This window comes from Hemicordylus capensis, chromosome 10 (genome assembly GCF_027244095.1).
Source record: "Hemicordylus capensis ecotype Gifberg chromosome 10, rHemCap1.1.pri, whole genome shotgun sequence".
NCBI lineage: Eukaryota > Metazoa > Chordata > Lepidosauria > Squamata > Cordylidae > Hemicordylus > Hemicordylus capensis.
In genome coordinates this window covers 10641404-10663133 of record NC_069666.1, presented here as the reverse complement: position 1 = coordinate 10663133, position 21730 = coordinate 10641404, and the positions used below count along the sequence as shown (strand labels likewise).

The window sequence follows — 21730 nt, the reverse complement described above, 5'->3', positions numbered from 1 at the left end:
GGCTCCATCCCGCAACGGTAATATCTTACAGCACTCTCATGTAGTCACCCATACAAGTGCAAACCAAGGCAGGCCCTGCTTAGCAAAGGGGACAATTCATGCTTGCTCCCACAAGACCAGCTCTCCTCCCATACTGGTCAATAAAGTGGTGACATTGACTAGACTAGAGCAAACAAGCAGTTTATGCAGCTCGTAAATTTCACTTCAAGCAAAAGTTTGCATTGTTTTTATTGCTTAAGAGCTCTGTGTGTTCTGATGTGGAGAGCTCCACAACACATGTATGGAATTCTCTACCACATGATGTAATGTTAGCTACTAGCTTAAATGGCATCAAAAGCATTCACAGTGGATAAGTCTATCAATGACTACTAGTCATGATGGCTACATAGGTCCTTCCATGTTCAGAGGTAGTAGTTCTCTGAATACCAGTTACTGCAATGATAATGCCTTCATTTTTTGCTTGTGGACTTTCCAGAAGCACTTGGTTGGCCACTGTGAGAAACAGGATACTAGGCTAGATAGATTTAGACAGATCCTATGGAAAGGATATGTCCCGAGTGCAATATGTTGGAGCTCAAGGCCATTCTTGGAATGGGAGGTCGACAATGGGGCCATGGCAGTGATTCCAAGGGGTCTGGGGCCTGTTCCGCTGCCTCATCCCCAGAAGTTTCGATGCCCACCCCTGGCAAAGGTGCCTCCGGAAAGCGAACAGGTCTCTCTTTATGTTTAGAACACTTCAGAATCTCTTTTAAGAGCAGGGCTTTTCAGTACATCCAGAGGGTTCCTGTGATGCGTAGCTGTTGGCCATGTGTCTGGGAGCTTGTCCAAGGTTCTGATTCTTCTGCTTTGCTCATTTCCCTACAGAGAAAGCCATCTTCCCTTGAATTAGCAATATTGCAGTCTCAATACGTATATATAAAATTCCAGCTGGCTATAGCCGATGAGCCGAATGTGGGGTTGTTATTCCATAGCAGCCTGCAGGTCACGTGTCCACAGCACTGTGGGAAAATATTTGGACAATACAAGGGCAGCAAGGTCACAGTGACACCAGATGAATCGCTTGCTACAATCTCGCAGTGCATACTGCCAGCGTTTGCCTTGAGAGCAACAATATATCCTTCTAAGTCGTGCTTCTCCCCTTCTTGTTATCTGTTTCTCAGACCAATGCCAAGCACTTTCTGGTCCCTGTGATGTTTTGCTACAGTTACTTGTGTGGTGGCATCTTCCTCCACAGCCTCCGATCTCAAGGTAGAAGAATTCTAAACAAATATAATCCAGGCTCCTATTTTAGTAGAAGACCATAATGGCAGGTCAATAAACACACACTGCAAGAGGCTTTAAAAAGAACGATTCTATGCATAGCTCTGTTTTTATAACTTGGCAACAGGGAGAGGAAAGCTTGCAAAAGAGGCAGGAGAAACAAAAAGAGGAAGTGGGTTGGGAGAGGGTTTTTGGTTGTTTTTGTATTAAAGTAACTGAATCCAACTTGATTAGGTTAATGTTGAAACCTAGTTCACATGAAGGAGGTAAGCTTACATAGACTGTGCCGCTTAAGAACATAAGAACAGCCCTGCTGGATCAGGCCCAAGGCCTCTCTAGTCCAGCTTCCTGTTTCACACAGTGGCCCACCAGATATGCCTCTGAGAGGCCCACAAGCAAGAGCTGAGGGCATGCCCTCTCTCCTGCCGTTGCTCCCCTGCAACTGGTATTAAGAGGCTTCATGCCTCTGAGGCTGGAGGTGGCCCACAGCCACCAGACTAGTAGCCATTGATAGACCTGTCCTCCATGAATTTGTCTAAGACCCTTTTAAAGCTATCAAAGCCAGTGGCTATCACCACATCCTGTGGCAGAGAATTCCACAGATTAATTATGTGCTGTGTGGAAAAGTGCTTCCTTTTGTTGGTCCTAAATTTCCCGACCTTCAGTTTCATGAGGTGACCCCTGGTTTTAGTGTTGTAAGAGAGGGAGAAAAAATTATCTCTGCCCACCCTCTCCATTCCATGCATAATTTGATACACCTCGATCATGTCTCCCCTTAGTCACCTCTTTTCCAAAGTAAAGAGCCCCGGATGCTGTAGCCTTGCCTCATAAGGAAGGCACTCCAGGCCCCTGATCATCTTGGTTGCCCTCTTCTGTACATTTTCCAGTTCTACAATGTCCTTCTTCAGATACGGTGACCAAAACTGTACACGGTACTCCAGATGTGGCCGCACCATAGATTTGTATAAGGGTATTATAATATTAGTTAAGCCCAGCCAACTATCTGTATAATTTGACATATCCAACTCACAGAAGAGCCTGGATGCTAGCCCGTATGGATGTGTTGCCCTCCATGGTGTTAGAGGGTAGATTTAGGAGGGTTCCTTGTTTGGAGAGATTGTGAAGTTTGATGTTGTTGTTTTGCCCTAAGTGTGGCACCCTAACTAATTGCTTATGCCTGTGCCAAGCCTCAGCTTCCACACTGCTCCGCAGGTACTGCACAGAGTCGACTGTTCCCACAGCTCAGTGCTGCCCTTTGCTGAGTACTGGTGGCTCCTTTAAGGGAAATGGAGCCCTCTCGAGTTCCAGCGCCATCTTAGAAGGTCTGCACTGAGCACTGAGAAACGTAATCCTTCCCAAAGTTTTCCCTATGGAGCGCTTTGGGTGAACGTATTGGGAAGGACTACATTTCCCCCCTGATTCTGAAATTCTGAATCATTCTGATTCTGACTACACTTCCCAGTGTTGTCTAGCCTTCCAAGATGGTGCTGGGACTTGACCGGGATTCATTTCTCTTAAAGGCCCCTCCTCCTGTGCTGGGGAAAGTGTAGCATTGCGCAGAATTCAGTTTGGTTGAATTCGTATTGAAGGTTAGTTGCTGAAGTGGCCCACTTGAAAACTAGTGAGGATCAGATAGTCGGCATCTTCATGTAGTCCCAGCCAGGCCTGCAGCAGCCCCTTGCGCTGCTAGAGATAAGAGCATGCGGGCTGCCAGAGCTGGCCTTCAGAGCTGCACCATTCTGTAGAAATTGTCCGTCAGACAGGTGCCGTGGAGCAAATCCCCAATCAATACTTGCATTACGTGGCTCATGCTGGTGGAGATTTAGTTACGGAGCTGGCAAGCGCTCTGTGAGCCCCCAGAAACAGTTTCATTTGGAGAAGCTTGGAGATGTTCATCTTGTTATTGCAGTGAATGAAAGCTTAGGGATTTCCTGCCAGCTTCCTGTGAGCCGGTGCCGTGCTTATTATCACTTAGACTTCACAATGGAAGCAATTGACCTCAACCAGCTCTGCGACTCCTCTTTGAGTTTCTCGCCTAAAAGCATATCTTAACATATTTCCAGCTCATGAGTGGAGCAGAGTTGGCACCTCCAGACAGAAAAGGTAAGTAATAACATGGCCGCAGCTGTACACATTTCAAAAGTAATTGAAGCCTGAGGCTCCATCATAATATTCTGCTCTACAAGCTTCTTCCAGCAATTTCTGAGCTGTGTGCCAGGGCAGACGAGCGAGCTGTGAGGGGACGTCCCGTGTGCTAGAGAAATGAGTAAAATGGGAGGCTCTGCTGAGCCCGGAGCACCCACACAAAGAGGCGGATGCCTTGTATGCCTGTACCATTCGATGCTCTGGCTTTCCATCGTTCTCAATGAAGTCTGCTGGGCCTTTGCATTGGGTGTAGTTGTATTATTCCATCAGAGGCAATTCTTGGAGGACAGAATTGCATGTCCTCTGAGGAATCTGGATGTTGCTTCTCTGCATGAGTCACTGCTTTGGCCTTGCAGCCTCAGGGTTTTCAAGGGGTGGCAAAACCAAACATGCCTGGTCCAGTTTGAGTCCGGTCTGGACTCAAACTGAACCGGGCTACCCAGCTTTGTGCACACCCCTACTAGGAAGCCCACAGGCAAGAGGTGAGGGCATGCCCTCTCTTCTGCTGTTGCTCCCCTGCAACTGGTGATTGGGACTTCAATTCAGAAGCCCCAACCCCTGACTCCCCACAATTTAGCCATATCATCTCCCTGATGATACAGCTCACTGTGCACACGCTTGGTTGCTTGGGGATTTGCTCTATGACACCCTTCAGGTGAATCATTTCTCCACGAGTCTTGGAAGAGATTGGGGCTGCTGCAGTGACAGACCATCTACCTTGCATGCAAAAGGTCCCAGGTTGAATCCTTGGCATCTCCAGTTAGAGCTGGGATGGCCATGGACCAATGGTCTGACTCAGTATAAGACAATCTTTCTATGTAACTTATTGGTATTGGGGCCATAGTTCAATGATGGACCATCTGCTTTGCATGCAAAAGCTCCCAGATTCCCTCCCTGGCAGCATCTCCAAGATAGGGCTGAAAGAAACCCTTGCCTGCAACCTTGGAGAAGCCGCTGCCAGTCAGTATAGACAATACTGAGCTAGAAGGATCAGTGGTCTGACGTGACATAAGGCAGCTTCCCATGTTCCTACAGCCAAAGGTCTGTGCTATTGTCTCTGGGAGCGTAAGAGGTTGCTGCCGGCTCATGGCCTGGCTGGGTCCTTGTGGAAATGTTGACTGTATGAACTGACACCTTCATATGGAGGATGTATGTACAGCCCATCACTGTTTGTACCATTGCAGGGGCTTGTTTCTTGAGTACTACCTGCTCCTGAAAGGCTTTTGGTGCCCCTTAGGTCTTCTTAGGGTCTTTTCATTTGTCACTTCTGCAGCCAGTATTACTTGGGGTTTTTGTTTGCACGATATTCATTATTTATTTATTCATTCATTCATTCATTCATTCATTCATACATTCATTCATTTTATTTAGCATGTGTTTATACCGCCCAAAACGTATGTCTCTGGGCAGTTTACAACAAGATAAAAACAACATTAAAACATTAGTTAAAAACAAAAACAAGACATTTAAAACACAACTATATCAGAACCATTGTTCTTGTCTTTTGTTGCAGCTATTCAGTGAGAAAATCAGTGGAGCCGAAGGAACAAAACTAGACGATGACTTCCAAGAGATGGAAAGGGTAAGGCGTGTCTGTGCAAATGTTCAAGGTTTTGTATTAGTCCACGAGCCAGGCCCACAAATTTTGGGCATTGGTACCATCTCAGGAAACAAAAGCTTATATTGATTTCAGGCAACATCTATCCCCTGAGAGATGGAAAATAGGTGATAGCATTGTTGGACTTACAGCTTTGTTTGAGTCATCACCCCTTCTTCATCCCTATCCCCAAATGATTAGGGTAAAATTGCAGCCATTTTTGCACAGAGGAAAAGATTGGGGTAGGAGTAGGCAACCTTGGCTCCCCAGCTTTTGGGGAGTCAAGGTTGCCTACCCTGGATTAGAGTAGCAATTAACAAATTGTCAAACTCTCTCCATGGAGTAATCTTCAGAGAACATTCCTGCCAGTTTTCCATTCCTCTGACAACATTGAGAAAATTTTATAGTGGTTTTTTTTTCTCCCCCCCCCCACCCCCAGCTTTGAAACATCTTTTCAAACATTGTAGGGATGTGCAATTCGATACATGTGTGAATCAATTTGCACTGACTTGGGGGCGATTCGTGGATTCGACCGTGAATCAAATTGCTCCTTAAATGAAAGGGCTGATTCAAGGTTGAATTGAACCAGCCCTGATACAAGGCAACTTGATTCGCATGACTTTGTCGCGTGACAAAGTGGCCATTTTGGCTGGCTTCCCCCCATTGCTGATTGATTTTCTGGCACTGGCTTCCAATTGGCATGAGATCTCTTTGCTTCTTGGTAGGCTTGTTGCCATTCAAATCAAGGGTTGGCATTGGGCAACTGTGCTCCCATTGGCTGGGGGGAGGGGGGACACTTTTGGAGGGAATTTCAAAATGTATTCAAAGGGACTGGGAGGCAGAGAGAGAGGAAGAGGAAGAAGGAATCAAACAAGGTTTGATTTTGTGGTTTACTTCCATCAGCACTGTGTCTAATGCTGTGCTATTGCTTGCTGCTATAACTATTGGGTTTTGCTGAATCTCAGATTGACAAAGTCAGAACCAGGGTGCCTGCCTGCCTTGAACTGTGGTTTGGTCTGTTGTGAGATGGTGATGTGGCAAGAAATGGTTAGTGGCAGGTCAGCTCTGTGTGTCTGTAAGTAATATTTCTTGGTGCTTGCTGTGATGAGCTCCATGTCTGGTCTTGACTAGCTTGTGCTTCACTCACTGCTCTGGTCTACTCTGCAATCTGCTTTGCAAGGCGTACTCAGTCAAAATGTGGCTGAAGACATTATTCTGGTTGAGCTAATGGCTATGTTTCCTGGCTGCTAAGGGTACTGCTGTGCTGTAGTAGCGGTTGTAGTTAAGGATGGAGTCATAATTGTCTGCGAGAGAGAAACTTGTGCCCATGATGTTACTGCAGCGCGGGCACTGTGGATTCTGGGTCATTCTTTTTTTGCCATCTTTGGACTGTGTGTTTGGCAAAATGTGATGTTCAGTGTTGGGAGGGACTGTGTGCGTGCCGCTTCTATTCTACAGTGTTGTTTTTCAAGGCAGAACATACTCTTGCCACAACTGCATTTCATCATCTCCCTCCCCTGCAAACCCAGTGTCCAAGTTTGTCAGCCTGGGTGACTTCATTCCCTTTAATTGTACTCTGGTTACCTTCTGTGGTCATCTCCTAAAAATAAATGTGGGCAATTATATGCCGTATTTGCAAAGAACTCAGTGGCTGTGTGCAGTATCAGTGCAGAGTAATAGTTTCCTTGAAGAGCTCACTCAGGGTTTTTTGTGTGTGCAGAAAATTGATGTCACCAACAAGGCTGTGGTGGAACTCCTATCAAAAGCCACGGAGTATCTGCAGCCGAATCCAGGTAAAGAACAAAAATTCTCACAACTTGTGGCGTTTTGTATTTCTAAAGGTGTTATTTGCATGTGTTTACAGTTGCAAATATATGTTTTAAATGTTATGTTTATAGAAATGTATAAGTAGGTGTAGGAGGTTGACTGACAGCAGTGGCAGCAAAACCCCTGCAGGGAGGGCAGAGAAACCCTGTTTGGAATTATTATTATTTATTATTATTATTACATTTTATATCCCGCTCTTCCTCCAAGGAGCCCAGAGCGGTGTACTGCATACTTGAGTTTCTCTTTCACAACAACCCTGTGAAGTAGGTTAGGCTGAGAGAGAAGTGACTGGCCCAAAGTCACCCAGCTAGTTTTCATGGCTGAATGGGGATTTGAACTCGGGTCTCCCCGGTCCTAGTCCAGCACTCTAACCACTACACCACGCTGGCTCTCCTGGAATGCAGGAGAGAAGACAGTGAGAGAGAGGCAGATGGTTAATAAGGGAAAGGGAGTGGAGGCTTTGAAGAGAAAGGAGTATAGAGCAGGAAGGGCTTCTCCTAGGAAGAGAGAAACAAGGCTTAAGTAGAAAGCAGGGGGTAAATCTGTTCTCTATAAAGAAGGCATTCGGCCCTTTCTCACGATCCATGAGAAACGGCTTGGGGTTCATGGGGAGGAAGGCTGTTAAAACCTTATCTCCCATGTGGATGATTGCCCTGTCCGTGCACAGATCGCGCACCCTAATGGACTCCAGCTTTCCCCAGCAGTGGTGGAGGGTTGGGGCCAGGACGTATCAGACCCCCGCCCCCAGAAATCCCATAAGTCTCCCATCTGCAAGTAGCCAGGGCTGGCAGACGGTCAACAAAATGGGGCTAACAGAACGCACAACCTCATTTTGGAGGTGGGCTCCAGAGGTGGGTTTGCTGCCATGCTGCTGGCAGGAGCCACATGGCTTCCAATGGTTCACACATGCAGCAAAGTTTGGGCTAAGCCATCCAAGCCCAATCTTTGCTGCACATGTGAACAGCCTCATTGCCTGTGTAAAGACCTAAGAGTCCTCAGAAAGCAGGCAGGTCAGACACAAAATATTCCACCGAAGTATTCCAACCCCAAGCTGGAGCCAGAAGATAAGACAACTACAACGGTTCATTATATGAAAAATAGCAACCCTACTGTACTTCGTAAATTAAGAATTTTGACAACACCCTGAAACCAATATGCTAAATTTACACTGAAAGCTTGTAACCATCACGCTTTAAGAAACTGTACTAAAACAATAGAACTTGTTGTTTTAGTATTATCAAGGAATAAGAATGTTCATTTCCTCTCCTATGTCAACAGAAGAGATACCCCACGCTATTACACCAATAAGAGGGGGAAGAAGATGATTTTTAGAATCAGATGCTGCCAGAACAGATCTGAGTGGTGGCAGCAAAGTAGGGAGATCCTCACATAGTTCGCTCCTGAGAATCCAGCTCCCTGATCACCAGCTCGGCCTGGCTTAAGGAATGAAGGTGTTAATTTGCCTGTCTTTCCCACATTTTTAATAGCAGTGGTCCTCTTATTAAGTCCATGCAAACTGATGAGAATGATCTTGTTGCTACCCAAAGGAGGTGTTATTCATGGAGTGAACAGAAGCTCAGAGAGAACAGAAGCTTAGAGAAGCTTTTCAGCAACAGCTAATAGTACATGGCACAATTTGGTTACATTTTGCTATGCTATAATGGGGCCATCGAGCATCTGCTTTGCATGGAGAAGGCCCCAGGTTCAATCCCTAGCAGCATCTCCAGGTAGGGCAAGAGAATTCTCCTGCCTGAGACCTTGGAGAAGCCTCTGCCAGTCAGTGTACAATACTGAGCTAGAAGGATCAATGGTCTGACTTGGTATAAGGCAGCTTCCTCGATTCCTAAAACCCCCAGTCTGCCTACCTGCTAATCAGTCATAGGAACGTAGGAAGCTGCCATATACTGAGTCAGACCATTGGTCCATCTCGCTCAGTATTGTCTACACAAACTGGCAGCAGCTTCTCCAAGGTTACAGGCAGGAGTTTCTCTCAGCCCTATCTTGGAGATGCCAGGGAGGGAACTTGGAACCTAGATGCTCTTCCCAGAGCGGCTCCATCCCCTGAGGGGAATATCTTTCAGTGCTCACACTTCTAGTCTCCCTTTCATATGAAACCAGGGTGGACCCTGCTTAGCTAAGGGGACAAGTCATGCTTGCAACAACAAGACCAGCTCTCTTCCTTACAGACCAGCTCTCTTCCTTGAGAGGGAAATCTAATTGTACTTTATTATATTTAATTTAGGTTTAAATAGGATTTAAGTTTTTAAATCCACAATGCAAAACTTAGATTCAACCCATGGAGACAGAATCATACAAAATTTAATGAGATTTTCCAGTGACCACATTTCATCAAATTATATCAGAGCTCTCCACTGAAAGTGGAGTGCATTTATGTGAATGGGCAGCCACAGAGAAATGGCAAATATTATCTTTTTTGACACTTCCCCATAGGAACTGATCATAGTAGCTGACCCTTGGAATCTAACCATGTGCTGTTCTTCTTATATGCCATACATTGAATTGGCTAATATTTTTGTGAGTATGAAACATGGCATATGTAAAATACGTGACAAAACAGAGGATTTCTTTCTCTTTGGGTTCCTGTACATATTCATCAGCCCAGTTCAGCTCCTTTTGTGGGTGTGACAATAGTAACTGGGTGCATAATTCACAAAGCGTATGCTGAGCAGAGAGGAAGGAGGAGATTAGTCATCTGGACTTTACTCTTGCAGACAGAGAACAAATGGCATTCAGAGCAAGGTCTGTTAAGAGCTTCATTCACTGCAGGCTCAGTTCAGTGGAAAGGTCTGCTTTGACTCCAGCACAGCGCCGTCTTGCATATCTGACCTACTCAAAACACCCACTGGCTTGGATGCAATTTGGAATCATCGTCATAATAATGCTTAATATGTATACCACAATTTTCCCTAAGGCTTAAAGCATTTCCCATTCAGTGTCCTGGTAATTCTGATAACCAGGACTGTGTGTACTTTGTGCTGACTATATATTCCACAGCACCCCATCTTAGATGGCTGAACACTCCATCCTGGACATTCTGTAATTCTTATTGCAGCTACTGTACCTTCCCTATAACCTCAGAGCAGCTGAAGAAGGCGGAAGCCGAAATGTCTTACTCATTATATTTCTGTTTGTTTGTTTGATTTCTATACTGCCCTTCCAAAAATGGCTCAGTGTGGTTTACACAGAGAAATAAGATGGAATCTTGTCCCCAAAGGGCTCACAATCTAAAATGAAACACAAGATAGACACCAGCAACAGTCACTGGAGGGGTACTGTGCTGGGGGTGGATAGGGCCAGTTACTCTCCCCTTGCTAAATAGAATCACTATGTTAGCAGGGGCACTCTCTCTCTCTCATATATATATATATATATATATATATATATATATATATAGAGAGAGAGAGAGAGAGAGAGAGAGAGAGAGAGAGAGAGAGAGAGAGAGAACGAACGAACGAACGAACGAACATATAAACTCTGTGCCATTACAAAGTAGAATCCTGTAAGGCATGCACAGTTATGCAGACTAAATAAATGTCATTTCCCTTATTTTGCACAATTCTGCCACTTTTACTATTTCACTTAACTTACTTTGCTCTTTTGCGTGGCTAGCAAAATCAATAAGCTAAGCAGGGCACTGAACTCACTCCCTGGAAAGCTTAGTCATGCACCCCTTTGGCGTCTAAGGTTTTAACAGGCATTTTAGCCCACATGCCTTCAGCCATAACTTTTCAGCCATAAGGACTAGAAACGTGCTTCTTTAAAATGGGTTCCATATCTCAGGGGTAGAGCATCTGCTTTCGGCCCCTGGCAGCATCTTCCAGGCTTGGAGAGATTCCTGCCTGGAAATTGGGAGATCCACTGCCAGTCAGTAGACAATACTGAGATGGATGGACCAATGGTCTGACTCGGTATAAGGCAGCTTCCTGTGTTCCTGTGTAAAATGAAGTCTGAGATTCTTCGGAAGCTGAGTTTTGCACCAATATCATGGCCTTCCTGTTTTCTGCCCTCTCGCATTCACAACAAACAAATAGCTTTGCTTATAACACCAGTTTTATTTCCCCATTTCTGCACTTATGGGGATAATGCAAACACTGACCTGGTCCTTCCTGTGCATTTCTGCATCCATGTGTCTGTCCCGCTCTCTCTTTAAGCATACAGAGCCAAGCTGGGAATGCTGAACACTGTGTCCAAGATCCGGGGACAAGTTAAAGCCACAGGATATCCACAGACAGAAGGGCTGCTCGGAGACTGTATGCTGCGGTATGGGAGAGAACTGGGAGAGGAGTCTGTGTTTGGTGAGCCTGAACAGCTATGCAGTGTTTCTGTATCCATGTCTGTGGCGCTTGATGGATGCTTGTATCATATGCAGAGGTCCCTGCCCAAGAAGCTTGCAGTGGGGAAGGGACCCAAGGGAGTGTTGTAGGGAAGGGATTTCAGTGATCCCAGTTATAACAGAGCATGCGAGAAGAATAAAGCCCAGTACGAGTATCTTGAGACACATTTAAGGTCCAAATACCTGTAAAGCTTTATTAAGGAAGTTACATACTTGGATAGAAAGCCTGTTTCCCTGACCTTTCTATGTCTTCATCATGCGAGAGCAGGACAAGGAAAGGTAAAAATACAGCAAGCAGGTGGGAAGAGGAGGGGGATACCTGGGAGGATCAGTCTCCCAATCAGTGGAAGCTAGAGCGCAGAGAGAGAGAGAGAGAGAGAGAGAGAACAAGAGTGGGGGGACAAAGAGGGAGACCCTTGCTTACTATCTCTATTCCCAATGCCCCGAGGGGTCAATAAAACAGAGGCGATGCTGCTGGAGCTGTGTCTCCAACAGGGAGAAGAGGCAAGGTCACAAGGAACACATCTGAGAGAAGAGGCAGAAGCTAGGGCTGAGCTGCAAATTCTTAGATGAGAACTTATGTCTTGATATTTTGGGGGGAGCAAGGTAGGAACATAGGAAGTTGCCACTTACTGACCATTGGTCTATCTAGCTCAGTATTGTCTTCACAGACTGGCAACGGCTTCTCTGAGGTTGCAGGCAGGAGTCCCTTTCAGCCCTATCTTGGAGATGCTGCCAGGGAGGGAACTTGGAACCTTCTGCTCTTCCCAGAGCAGCTCCGCCCCTTAAGGGGAATATCTTACAGTGCTCACACTTCTAGTCTCCCATTCATATGCAACCAGGGTGGACCCTGCTTAGCTAAGGGGACAAGTCATGCTTGCTAACACAAGACCAGCTCTCCTCTCCTAAACGGTAAAATGTGGGGATGGCTTCATTGGCTTTTCTCTTTTTACTGAAGCCATCAGGTCCAGCAGCGGCATTCCCAGCAGCTGCCAGCTGCCATTTTCCTCCCAGAATGCTCCAGGAATGATGCTACATGATGATGTAGCTTCATTCAGGGGGGCATTCTGATGGGTGGTGGTGGGTGGGGAATTGCATCTTTCCAGCCAGTGGCTACCAGGAGGACTGTGCACCGCTGCTGCTGGTCAGCCACCTCTGTCCTTGAAAATCACCGCAATGCCCCCACCCCCCGTTTCTCCATCTGTGAATGGCAAAGTGTGTGAGGGGGTATATTTCGAGGCAGCACAGCTGAAGCATCTGACAGGCACAGGAAATGGGGTGGTTTTCATATCCCTCTCTGAGATTCATTCTTTCTTTTCAATTGTAAATCCTGCCCCCTGATTTATGTGTGAGCGCAGCAGGTACATGGCTGGCTCCATTGCAACACCTCAAGGCAGATAACAAGCAATATTAGGCCAAATCGGGGGGGGGGGAATCAGAGGATCAAAACAGGTGAACACCCATAGATTAAAAACCTTGGAAAGCACACCCAGTAGATTAATTTCAAGAAGGGGAGGGAGCTGCATACCAAAGAGCAGCCACAGCTTCAAATAAAAGTCAATAAAAGTTCCAATAAAATACAGGACAGACTGTGTTTAAACACCTGAAAGACAACCATGTAGGCACCAGGTGTACTACCTTGGGAAAGAGGTCCAGAATTTGGATACCAACATTGGAAAAGGCCCCCTCCTTGGTTGCCACTCACCTCACCTCCAAAGGTGAGGGAACTTGGAGGAGGTCCTCTTATTTTCCTCTACGATATTTTTTTACAGTTTGCTGGGCCCTCCCTGGAGGGGTTTGGTTTTTCTGGGGGTTCAGGGCACTCACTGGGCCACTCAACGGCAGAAAGGGAAGCAATGGGGGGCTTCTGACCTTGAGAGGAGCCAGCAGGACCCTCCCCTTGGCTACAGGCAGAGCAAGGAGGCCATGGAGTCGACCATCCAGGGCTGGGCCCGCATGGCGACATTGGGAGGGCTGTCCCTGCCCCACTGCTACTGCGCTGGGTGATGGTGCCAGAAGCAGGGGTGGGGCTTAGGGCCATGGCTGCCCTAGAGGCTGCCGAGGAAACAGCTGGGGGGGGGGAGACAGCTTGGCCCACAGGGGAGGGGCCAGAGGGGAAGTGTCAGGATGGCCCTGGATGCAGAACTTATGGCCAGGGATGAGGAGGTCAGCAGAAATAGGAGCTGGCTGGCTCTAAATGCTCCTGGGGAGGAGCGTTTTATTCTGAGTTACCTTGATCGGGGGACGGGACACTTTCCTTAGACTCCAACAGATATACTTTTAGAACACATAAGAGAAAGAAGGAGCTCAACTCTCTGTGCAAGTGGACAGCAACATGTTGTGAACTAGTCCTGTCTACAGTATGTAGTCTGGAGAGGTATAAGGAAAAAAAAAAGGAAAGCAAAAGTTGCCCAAAGTACCGAAACTGAAGGATGAACATGGAATTTGTGAATTAATCCTAGGTTTCTGAATTGTTTGCTTTTGTTTTTGTTTACATGTGATTCCATGCATGATGCCCAAGTGTTTCTTCTTCCCATAAGGCACTGCACTGATTGATGTGGGGGAGAGCATGAAGCAAATGGCCGAAGTAAAAGACTCCCTAGACATCAACGTCAAGCAAAATTTCATTGATCCTCTACAGTTGTTGCAAGACAAAGACTTGAAAGAGATCGGGGTGAGTTTTTACCAACTTTAAAATTTGCTACAAAGTTTTCTGAGTCAAGCAATGAGAAATTTTCCTAGTCTTCTCAAGTCTTCTTAAGTCCCTCCCACCCCTTTAGTCCTCCCAGCTCAGCCATTAAAGGCAAGAACATCAGTGCAGAGAACCATGCCTGAACCAAAGGCATTTCCTCTTCTCACTACAATCCTCTCCATACAGATACCCCTGCAGGCTTCTGTACTCCTTCCTAGTGTGATCTTGTGCAATTTTTGTAGCTCCACCTGCTGGCCAGATCATGGATTCTGAGAAGAACCCAACCTTTCCCCCAGTCACTTGAAAAGTAGCAATAATAAAATAAAGCGTGTGTGTGTGTGTTCTTCTCGGAATGCAAGAGCTGACCCATAAATGGCACTGTGAAGATTGCACCAGGTCCCTGCTTGGCATGTTTACACAGGGTAAGATTGTACTAGGAACTGCAGTTTTCAAATTCATTTCAAGCCATGGTTTACATCTTGGCAGGTGTGCAATCTTTAGCTATGTTTTAGATGTAATAACTTAACCATGGGTAATACACCATAGTTAAGCATTATTTCTGCATAGAGCCTTTGAATATTAGCTGCCTGGAGGACAGGGAGAGAGAGAAAACAATAGAACCTGACAGAGAGCCAGGATATAAAGGGAAACCATATTTTGGCAGCCTTGCTTCTCATTTGGACAGTAAGACTTTTCACATTCGGCGAAGTGTCCAGCATGTAAAGATTTATTGCTGAGCAATACTTGGAGTGTTCACAGATGCTGGATTTTTTAAATTCTTTTTTATTTTGGCCTGCATAATTCAGTAAGCCTCCCCCAACTGCGTAAATCAAAGTAATCACATCCTTAACAAAAGCATGATGGCAAAACCTCTCCCTGCTCATTTGGGGCTTCCTGCTTTTTCATCTAACCATTGGATTTCTTTTTCTTTCTTTCTTTCATTTTAATAGCACCATCTGAAGAAACTGGAAGGTCGGCGTTTGGATTACGATTACAAAAAGAAGCGCCTAGGGAAGATCCCAGATGAAGAGGTTAAGCAAGCGGTGGAGAAGTTTGAAGAGTCCAAAGAGCTGGCAGAAAGGAGCATGTTCAATTTTTTAGAAAATGATGTAAGCACCCCCTCCTGCTTGAGGTCTTGGAGAGTGCCAGGTGTTTGTGTGGGGATGGGGCCATTGCCAGGGGTGAAGTAATGGGACCGGAGACAAAAAGTGAAGATGCCCTCTGCCCCCCCTTCTTCTTCAGAGACATGAGAGGAGGGGCGGGGGGGGGGGAAGCAAGCTGTCACCCAACTGGTGGACCCCCCACTCAAAGGGCCCGGGGACAGTGGTCCCCCCACCCCTTGTTCAATTGTAGCTATGTCCCCACTGTAGCTCAGTAGAGCATCTGCTTTGCATACTGGAGGACTCTGGTTCAGTCCCTGGCAGCATTTCCAGGTAGGGTTGGGCAAGATTCCTGCCTAAAACCTTGGAGAGCCACTGCCAGTCAGTGTGGTCATTACTAGGCGAGATGGACCAATGGCATAACGCTTTGTAAGGCAGCTCCCCCCCCGCCCGACACATGTGTACATACGTAAAAATCAAAATCTTAGGTCTGCAGTATTTGATTGTTTAGATTAATTGCTTTAAAACATTTTGATCGACAAACGTGCACCCCTGAGTTTTGCCCATTTTGCACCAGGGCACGTTCCCCTTATTGCCTGACCCCTAGTCAAGGCAAGGAGAATCTTAGAAGAGGCATAAAGAGAGATATGGTTATGATATAGATAAAGGTGTGTGTGTGTGTGTGTGTGTGTGTGTGTGTGTGTGTGTGTGTGTGTGTGAGAGAGAGAGAGAGAGAGAGAGAGAGAGAGAGAGAGAGAGAGAGAGAGACTGACTGACTGACTGACTGACTGACTGACTGTATATTTATTCCATAGCTTATTATAGAGCCCTGCCCCCCTTGGGTTGACCCTGTTTCCTTGAATGGTCTATAATTATTCCAGGATTATATGGATTTAATGGCAGCTTTAAATATGAGGGACAGATGGTGTTTAGATTGCCTTAGGAATGCTGCCATCTAGTGAAAGAAGTGAGGATTTCCCCAGAATGCCTGTTCATGGGAGGAGAGCAAGCATGAATTGTCCCCTTTGCTAAGCAGGATCCACCCTGGTTTGATATTGATAAGGAGACTACATATGTGAGCACTGTAAGATATTCCCCTTAATGGCTGTTCTGGGAAAAGAACCTGTCTGCTTGCATGCAAAACGTCCCAGATTCTCTCCCTAGCAGCAACTCCAGATAGGGCTAAGAGAAACTCCTGCCTGCAACCTTGGAGAGGCTGCTGCCAGTCTGTGAAGACAATACTGAGCTAGATGCACCAATGGTCAGATTCAGTAGAAGGCAGCTTCCTATATTCCTATGACTTATTAGGGCATTTTGAAAAATGAAACAAAAAGCATGCGGATTTCTCCAGTAGCATAGCAGAATTTTCCACAGACTTGGTAGACAGTTGTACAGCTCTCAGGCAGTGCTTTGGGGAGCTTCGTGAACTTGTGTTTGTGGTTCCCAAGTAAAAAGCCACTGGTTGTCTTACAGAGCAAGGGTGCATGGTGCAGTCAGAAAGCAACCTTACATAACTCCCCCACCAGTGTGGCAGGGAAGCTGCAGTTTTTGGCCCCCTTCCATGGGGTAGGATTGCACAACCCTCGGGGGACATATTTTCAGGTGGCACTGAGGGCTTCCTGGGGAGGGGGTTGAAAATTCCTGTTTCGCTGCTGTACCAGTACAGTTAGTTGGGAAGTTCTCCCAGGCTGCTCTCACTGCAGCTACTACTACTACAGTCGTCCCTCGCCAACTGTGAGGGTTTCATTCCTGGAAAACCTCGTGGTTGGCAAATTCGCAGTTGGGAAGCAGTTGGAAAGCATTGAAAACAGGGGTTAAGGGAATCACGGTCGCAAAAAACCCAGAAAAAAACAGGCCAAAATAGAGAGAAAATGCCCCGACCCCTGGAAATGACTTCATGATCCACAGAAATGGCCCCCTGATCCCCAGAAATGACCACCTGATCCCCCAAATCCCCCCAACCCCCAAATTTCCAAAAGAATCTCACCAAACTGCAAATACTCCGGTTAGCAAGACCTGCCACAATCTCCCAGTTGCGGATACTCAAATCCGAGATTGGAAAACCCGCGGTTGGCGAGGGACAACTGTAATACTACTACTACTACTACTACTACTACTACTACTACTACTACTACTACTACTACAAATATTTATATACTTAACTTTAACAAAAGTTCTCAAAGCAGTTTACGTAGAAAAATAAATAATACATAAATAAGATGGTCCCCTGTCCCTAAAGGGCTCACAACCTAAAAAGCAACATAAGGCAGATAACAAGAGCCTCTGGAAGGTTGCTGTGCTGGGGTTGGACAGGGCCAGTTGCTCTCCCCCTCCTAAATAAAGATAATCACAGTTTTTAAAATGTCTTTCTTTGCTGAGTTAGCAGGGGCAGATCCTTGCTCTGTATGTCAGCCCCTGTTGGTGGCATATTTTAGAGCTGGTGCAGGATGCAGTGTTCCCTCTAACAGGGGTTCCCAGTTGTTGTTGACTACAACTCCTATAACCCCCTCCAAGCAAAGGCTATTTCCGATGGGGATGCTGGGAGTTGTAGTCAACATCTGGGAATCCCTGTTAGAGGGAACACTGCCAGGATGGCGGCTAGGAGTCAGGCTGGGAATTTGGAATTGCCCGTTTGTTGTTCAAGTGCCATGGATTCACTTGTTGGCCTCAGCAAGCTGCTCTTTCTCAGCCCCTCAGCTGCAGGATAGAGATAATCCTACTGCCCGGCCTTACAGTGTTTCAAAATCCACTCACCTTCCTTTTGGTTGCTTTCTCTAGGTAGAGCAAGTTAGTCAGCTGCTAGTCTTGGTAGAAGCCGCACTAGACTATCATAAACTGTCCACAGAAATTCTAGAGGACTTACAGAGCAAGCTACAGAACAGGTAAGAATGTGGATCAGGCTTTAAAAACTTTTTAATGATAAATGGATGGACCTTTTAGTTTATATTTTATTTTATTTGTTTTTAATTGAGTTGGTTTTAATTGATTTTATCCTGTGCTGTGTTTTATTTGTTTTATTGTTGTAAACCTTATATTACTTTTACTGTTGTGAACTTCCCCGAGCAGTATTGTACTGGAGGGGTGGGGTATAAATATTTTTTTAGTAATAATGATGATGTATCTTTTTAAAACAAAAACAAACTGCTCTAAGTTTTCAGAACACATGAGGAGGCTTTGAGAAGTGCCAGTTTCTCTTAACGATGCTTTAGTGGATGGAACATTGTGGCTGTATTTACTTGCTCTTAGGGGACCTCTGACTACAAGTTGCTGGGGAGTAACAGCAGGTGAGAAGGCATGCCTTCAACTCCTGCCTGTGACTTCCAGCGGCATCTGGTGCTACAATTTATCGTGACTGGGAGTGATGGGAGTTGTAGTTCAGCAACATCTGGAGGCCCCTAGGTTGGGAACCATTGCCTTAGGGGATGGGGCCGTAGCTCAGTGGTAGAGCATCTGCAGGCAGAAGGCAGGTTCCATTCCTAACATCTTCAAGTAGGATTGGGAGAGACTCCTGCCTGCAGCCTTGGAGAACTGCTGCCGGTCAGTGTAGACCATACTGAACTAGATGGACCAATGGTCTGACTCGGTATAAGGCAGCTTCCTGTGTTCCTGTGAGCACAACATACATTGGAAAACAATGTAAGATATAAATACAGCACATAAATTCCTGATGATCATAATACATTGATATTAAAATGTTTAGTATTGGTTTAATTTCTTGTAAGCCCATAGGCTTGGACAGGTCCTTAGGTTGGGGTGAGAGAGTTTGGGAGAACTGGGCTGCTCTTCTTGATGCTTTAAAAGCCTTGTGGTTACATAGAAAATCGCATGATTCTTTGTGGCTCCTGGTATCATAGATCCTGGTCCCTGATTTCCCTCTTTCAGGATCAACGTGGTATCGAGTCACCCTAGATGTGAATTCAAGCCAAAGCCAGTGATAAGATCAGTTCTGGAAATCAGCAACGGGCAGCAGCACAATGGAATATCACTCAGTTCATCAATGAAATTATCAGGTGAGCAAGTGATTGTGAAATTGGCATCCTCCCTAGTTCCTTTTTGGGACATATGTGGCTTGCTGTGGACTGAAGTATTCTCAGTTCATAGCCTTCCCCACTTTCCCAATGCAAGTTGCTCTGCAAACTGCACAGCTACATGATCCCCCCCCCCCTTACTGGGGTAAAGAGCAGCTTGGAGGAGGTTGAACATAGCACAACACATTTCTGAGTTAACATTACTAGGATGGGGGCTGTTAGTCAACCGTATAAGTGAAGGACCTCGGCAGGGCTTCTGACCACCCACATACCCCTGCCCCCCTCTTCATTCTGGTGGCAGAGCTGTCTTAGTTTTTTGCAGGGGGCCCTTGACAGATCAATATTATTCCTCCCCTCCCCTGCCCAAACTAGAAGAACCTCTGTTGCTATACTTATAGGATGCCTCACCCTCATCAGTAGGCAACTGGTCTTCCTAGAGTCCTGTCTGGGGACCCTCCAGCTCTTGACTTTGGATTGTGGCTAACATGACTGCCCTCCTCAGTGGTTTTAGTCAGATTTAAGTCTGAAATGGCTTAGCAGTCCTAGGTACACTCCAAAGAGAAGTGCAAACAATTAGGGAGGGAGTTGAAAAGACAGCAGTATTGGGAGCAGAACATTAAGCTTTTCCCTTCGCCAAACTGCCTAATAATCCTTGCCAAGCTAACATTTACCCAATAAAGAATTCCCATAGGAGCTGGATTGGATTTTTATGTCTCTTGCAGCCGGGGCGCGGGGGGGTGGGGTGGTGGTATCGGATTTCCGTCGCTGCTGCTTCGCAATTGAATTTACTTTGCCCTTAGTTTAAAATGTTTCAGGTTATGGTTGAATTATGCCATTAAGAGGGCTTGTTAAGGGACAATGAAACCACTCTTGTGGACTTTGCTAATTTCAGAAAGAAGATTTCTGTAGTAATCTATGAGATCATTCTGACGAGGAATGATTCTGGGGTCTGACTCCCTTAATTTATTTACTACAAGGGTTCTCAAATGTGAGGCCACAGATGGTGTCGGATTTCTCACCATCCCAGTTCCCACCATCCCCAGCCACAATGGCCAAGGCATCCAGGGACGATGTGTGGGGTTGAGTACGGCCTGTTGCTTTCCTTCTGCTAAATTTTTAAAAGCCGCAAAGGACATGAGCCAGCTGGGGTGGCCAGTCCCATTTGGGGAGATGGATGCTCATGGGGATTTTTGACATGGTCTCTATCCCTAGAGATGGAAAACAGGTGAAAGAATGCAACTCTTCCAGCAACCAGCGCATCGTCATTTTATTGCCCTGACCATCGGGCCTGTAGCGGTCACACTTGTAATGGTGCTTTCAAAGCTTATAAAAGTTTTCAAACACAAACCTATACAATTTTATGGATGTTGTCAGAGGAATGGAAATGAAAATTGGCAAGAATATCCAAAGTTTATGCCATGGAGAGAGTACAACAATTTGTTCATTGTTACCCTGATCCTGATCCTAATCCTTTCCTGTATGCAAAAATGACTGCATTTTATGCTAATCATTTGGGGAGTAGTGATAAAGAATGGGTGAAAATGCAGAGAAAGCTGTAAGTAGCCACAATGCTATCGCTTTGTTTCCATCTCTAGTGGGGTAGACGTTGCCAAAAATCCCTCTGAGTACAACTTGTCTCCCCAGGTGCTGTCGATGGTCAACATTTCTGGGCCTGGCCCATGCGCTAACATGAAAAGGTACTTCTTTGCCTAGTTAGCAGGAGAGATGGACTCTCCCTCAATAATCCAGTCATGGGATTGACTCGTTTTCAAATGGGCAGCTTCATTCCGCCGCAGCTGCAAGTTCCACTAACCGCCAGTTGCCAGCGAGTGCACGCTCCCGGGGTGTCAGCCGAACCTGCCAGCATTGGGCTCCCCTGCCACACTCCCCCCCCCCAGCACTGAAAACCCTACATCTGTAACCAACATCAAATCTAGCTTAAAGATGTCGGGTTCCTGGGGGACTCAACATAGGCGGGTGTGGACAACACAGCAGGAGTGGCACTTGCTGCTCACACAGGGAACATGCACTTAGCAGGAACGGGCAGTTGGCAGAACCTTCCTTACCGCCATGATGCATGAAGGTGCCCCAAAGGGCTGTTCACACGACTGGAAATTGGGGAGGACAATTTGCATTCCCAGTTTTCAGTTGTGTGCAAGCAAATAAATAAGTCGGAGGAGGGGAGAGTAATTATGTTACAGGAGCTGGAGCTTTCCCAGACAGCAGGCTTTACCGTGGGCTTACTGAGAGGCTTTACTGCGAGTTTAAGGTTGCCCCCCAAAACTGATGCAAAAAATGGATTTTTTGTTACCCCAGATATAAATTGGCCAACCCTCTGATGTGCAATGAAAAACCCAAATTGTAAGTGAAGTGCTGCCCGATAGCTTGCAGGGACTTCCAAGTAAACCTGGCTGATATGTGAACGCACACCCTCCGTTCTGGAGGAGATGCGAGCTAAAAGCTGGGTGTGAAAAACTTCCGGGGCGGGGGATAGTACCATCCTTACCAGCTCTCAAACCCAGCATTTAAATAAGGTAGGAGGAGCAGCTGCCCCACACATGGTCACTCCTTCCTTCTCCTACCTAGTTGTTTGCTTGCACATGATCAAAAATTGGGCGAGTGCTCAGCTCCCGAAGCTGGGTAGGACGCTTGTCAGACACAGTTTTTGGTTGTATGGACAGCCCTAATGTGTTGTGAACTGCCTTGGCACAAATGACGGAAAGGTGG

General features: G+C 46.3%; 1 protein-coding gene across 5 annotated transcripts in view; it reads left to right on the top strand.

The window, feature by feature from the left end:
- The window catches only part of SH3GL3 (SH3 domain containing GRB2 like 3, endophilin A3), a 196410-nt gene that overhangs the window by 173805 nt on the left and 875 nt on the right, over positions 1-21730 (top strand). For 4 of the 5 annotated variants that reach the window (XM_053271896.1, XM_053271895.1, XM_053271898.1 and 1 more), the window contains 7 exons: positions 4919-4987; positions 6723-6795; positions 11002-11145; positions 13724-13857; positions 14826-14984; positions 17754-17857; positions 18858-18985. In XM_053271896.1, the coding sequence (XP_053127871.1) occupies positions 4979-4987; positions 6723-6795; positions 11002-11145; positions 13724-13857; positions 14826-14984; positions 17754-17857; positions 18858-18985 (751 nt within the window). In that variant the 5' untranslated portion in view covers positions 4919-4978. Of the gene's footprint in view, positions 1-4918; positions 4988-6722; positions 6796-11001; positions 11146-13723; positions 13858-14825; positions 14985-17753; positions 17858-18857; positions 18986-20647; positions 20712-21730 lie in introns of those variants that run through there. The other variant, XM_053271899.1, reaches the window with a different exon arrangement.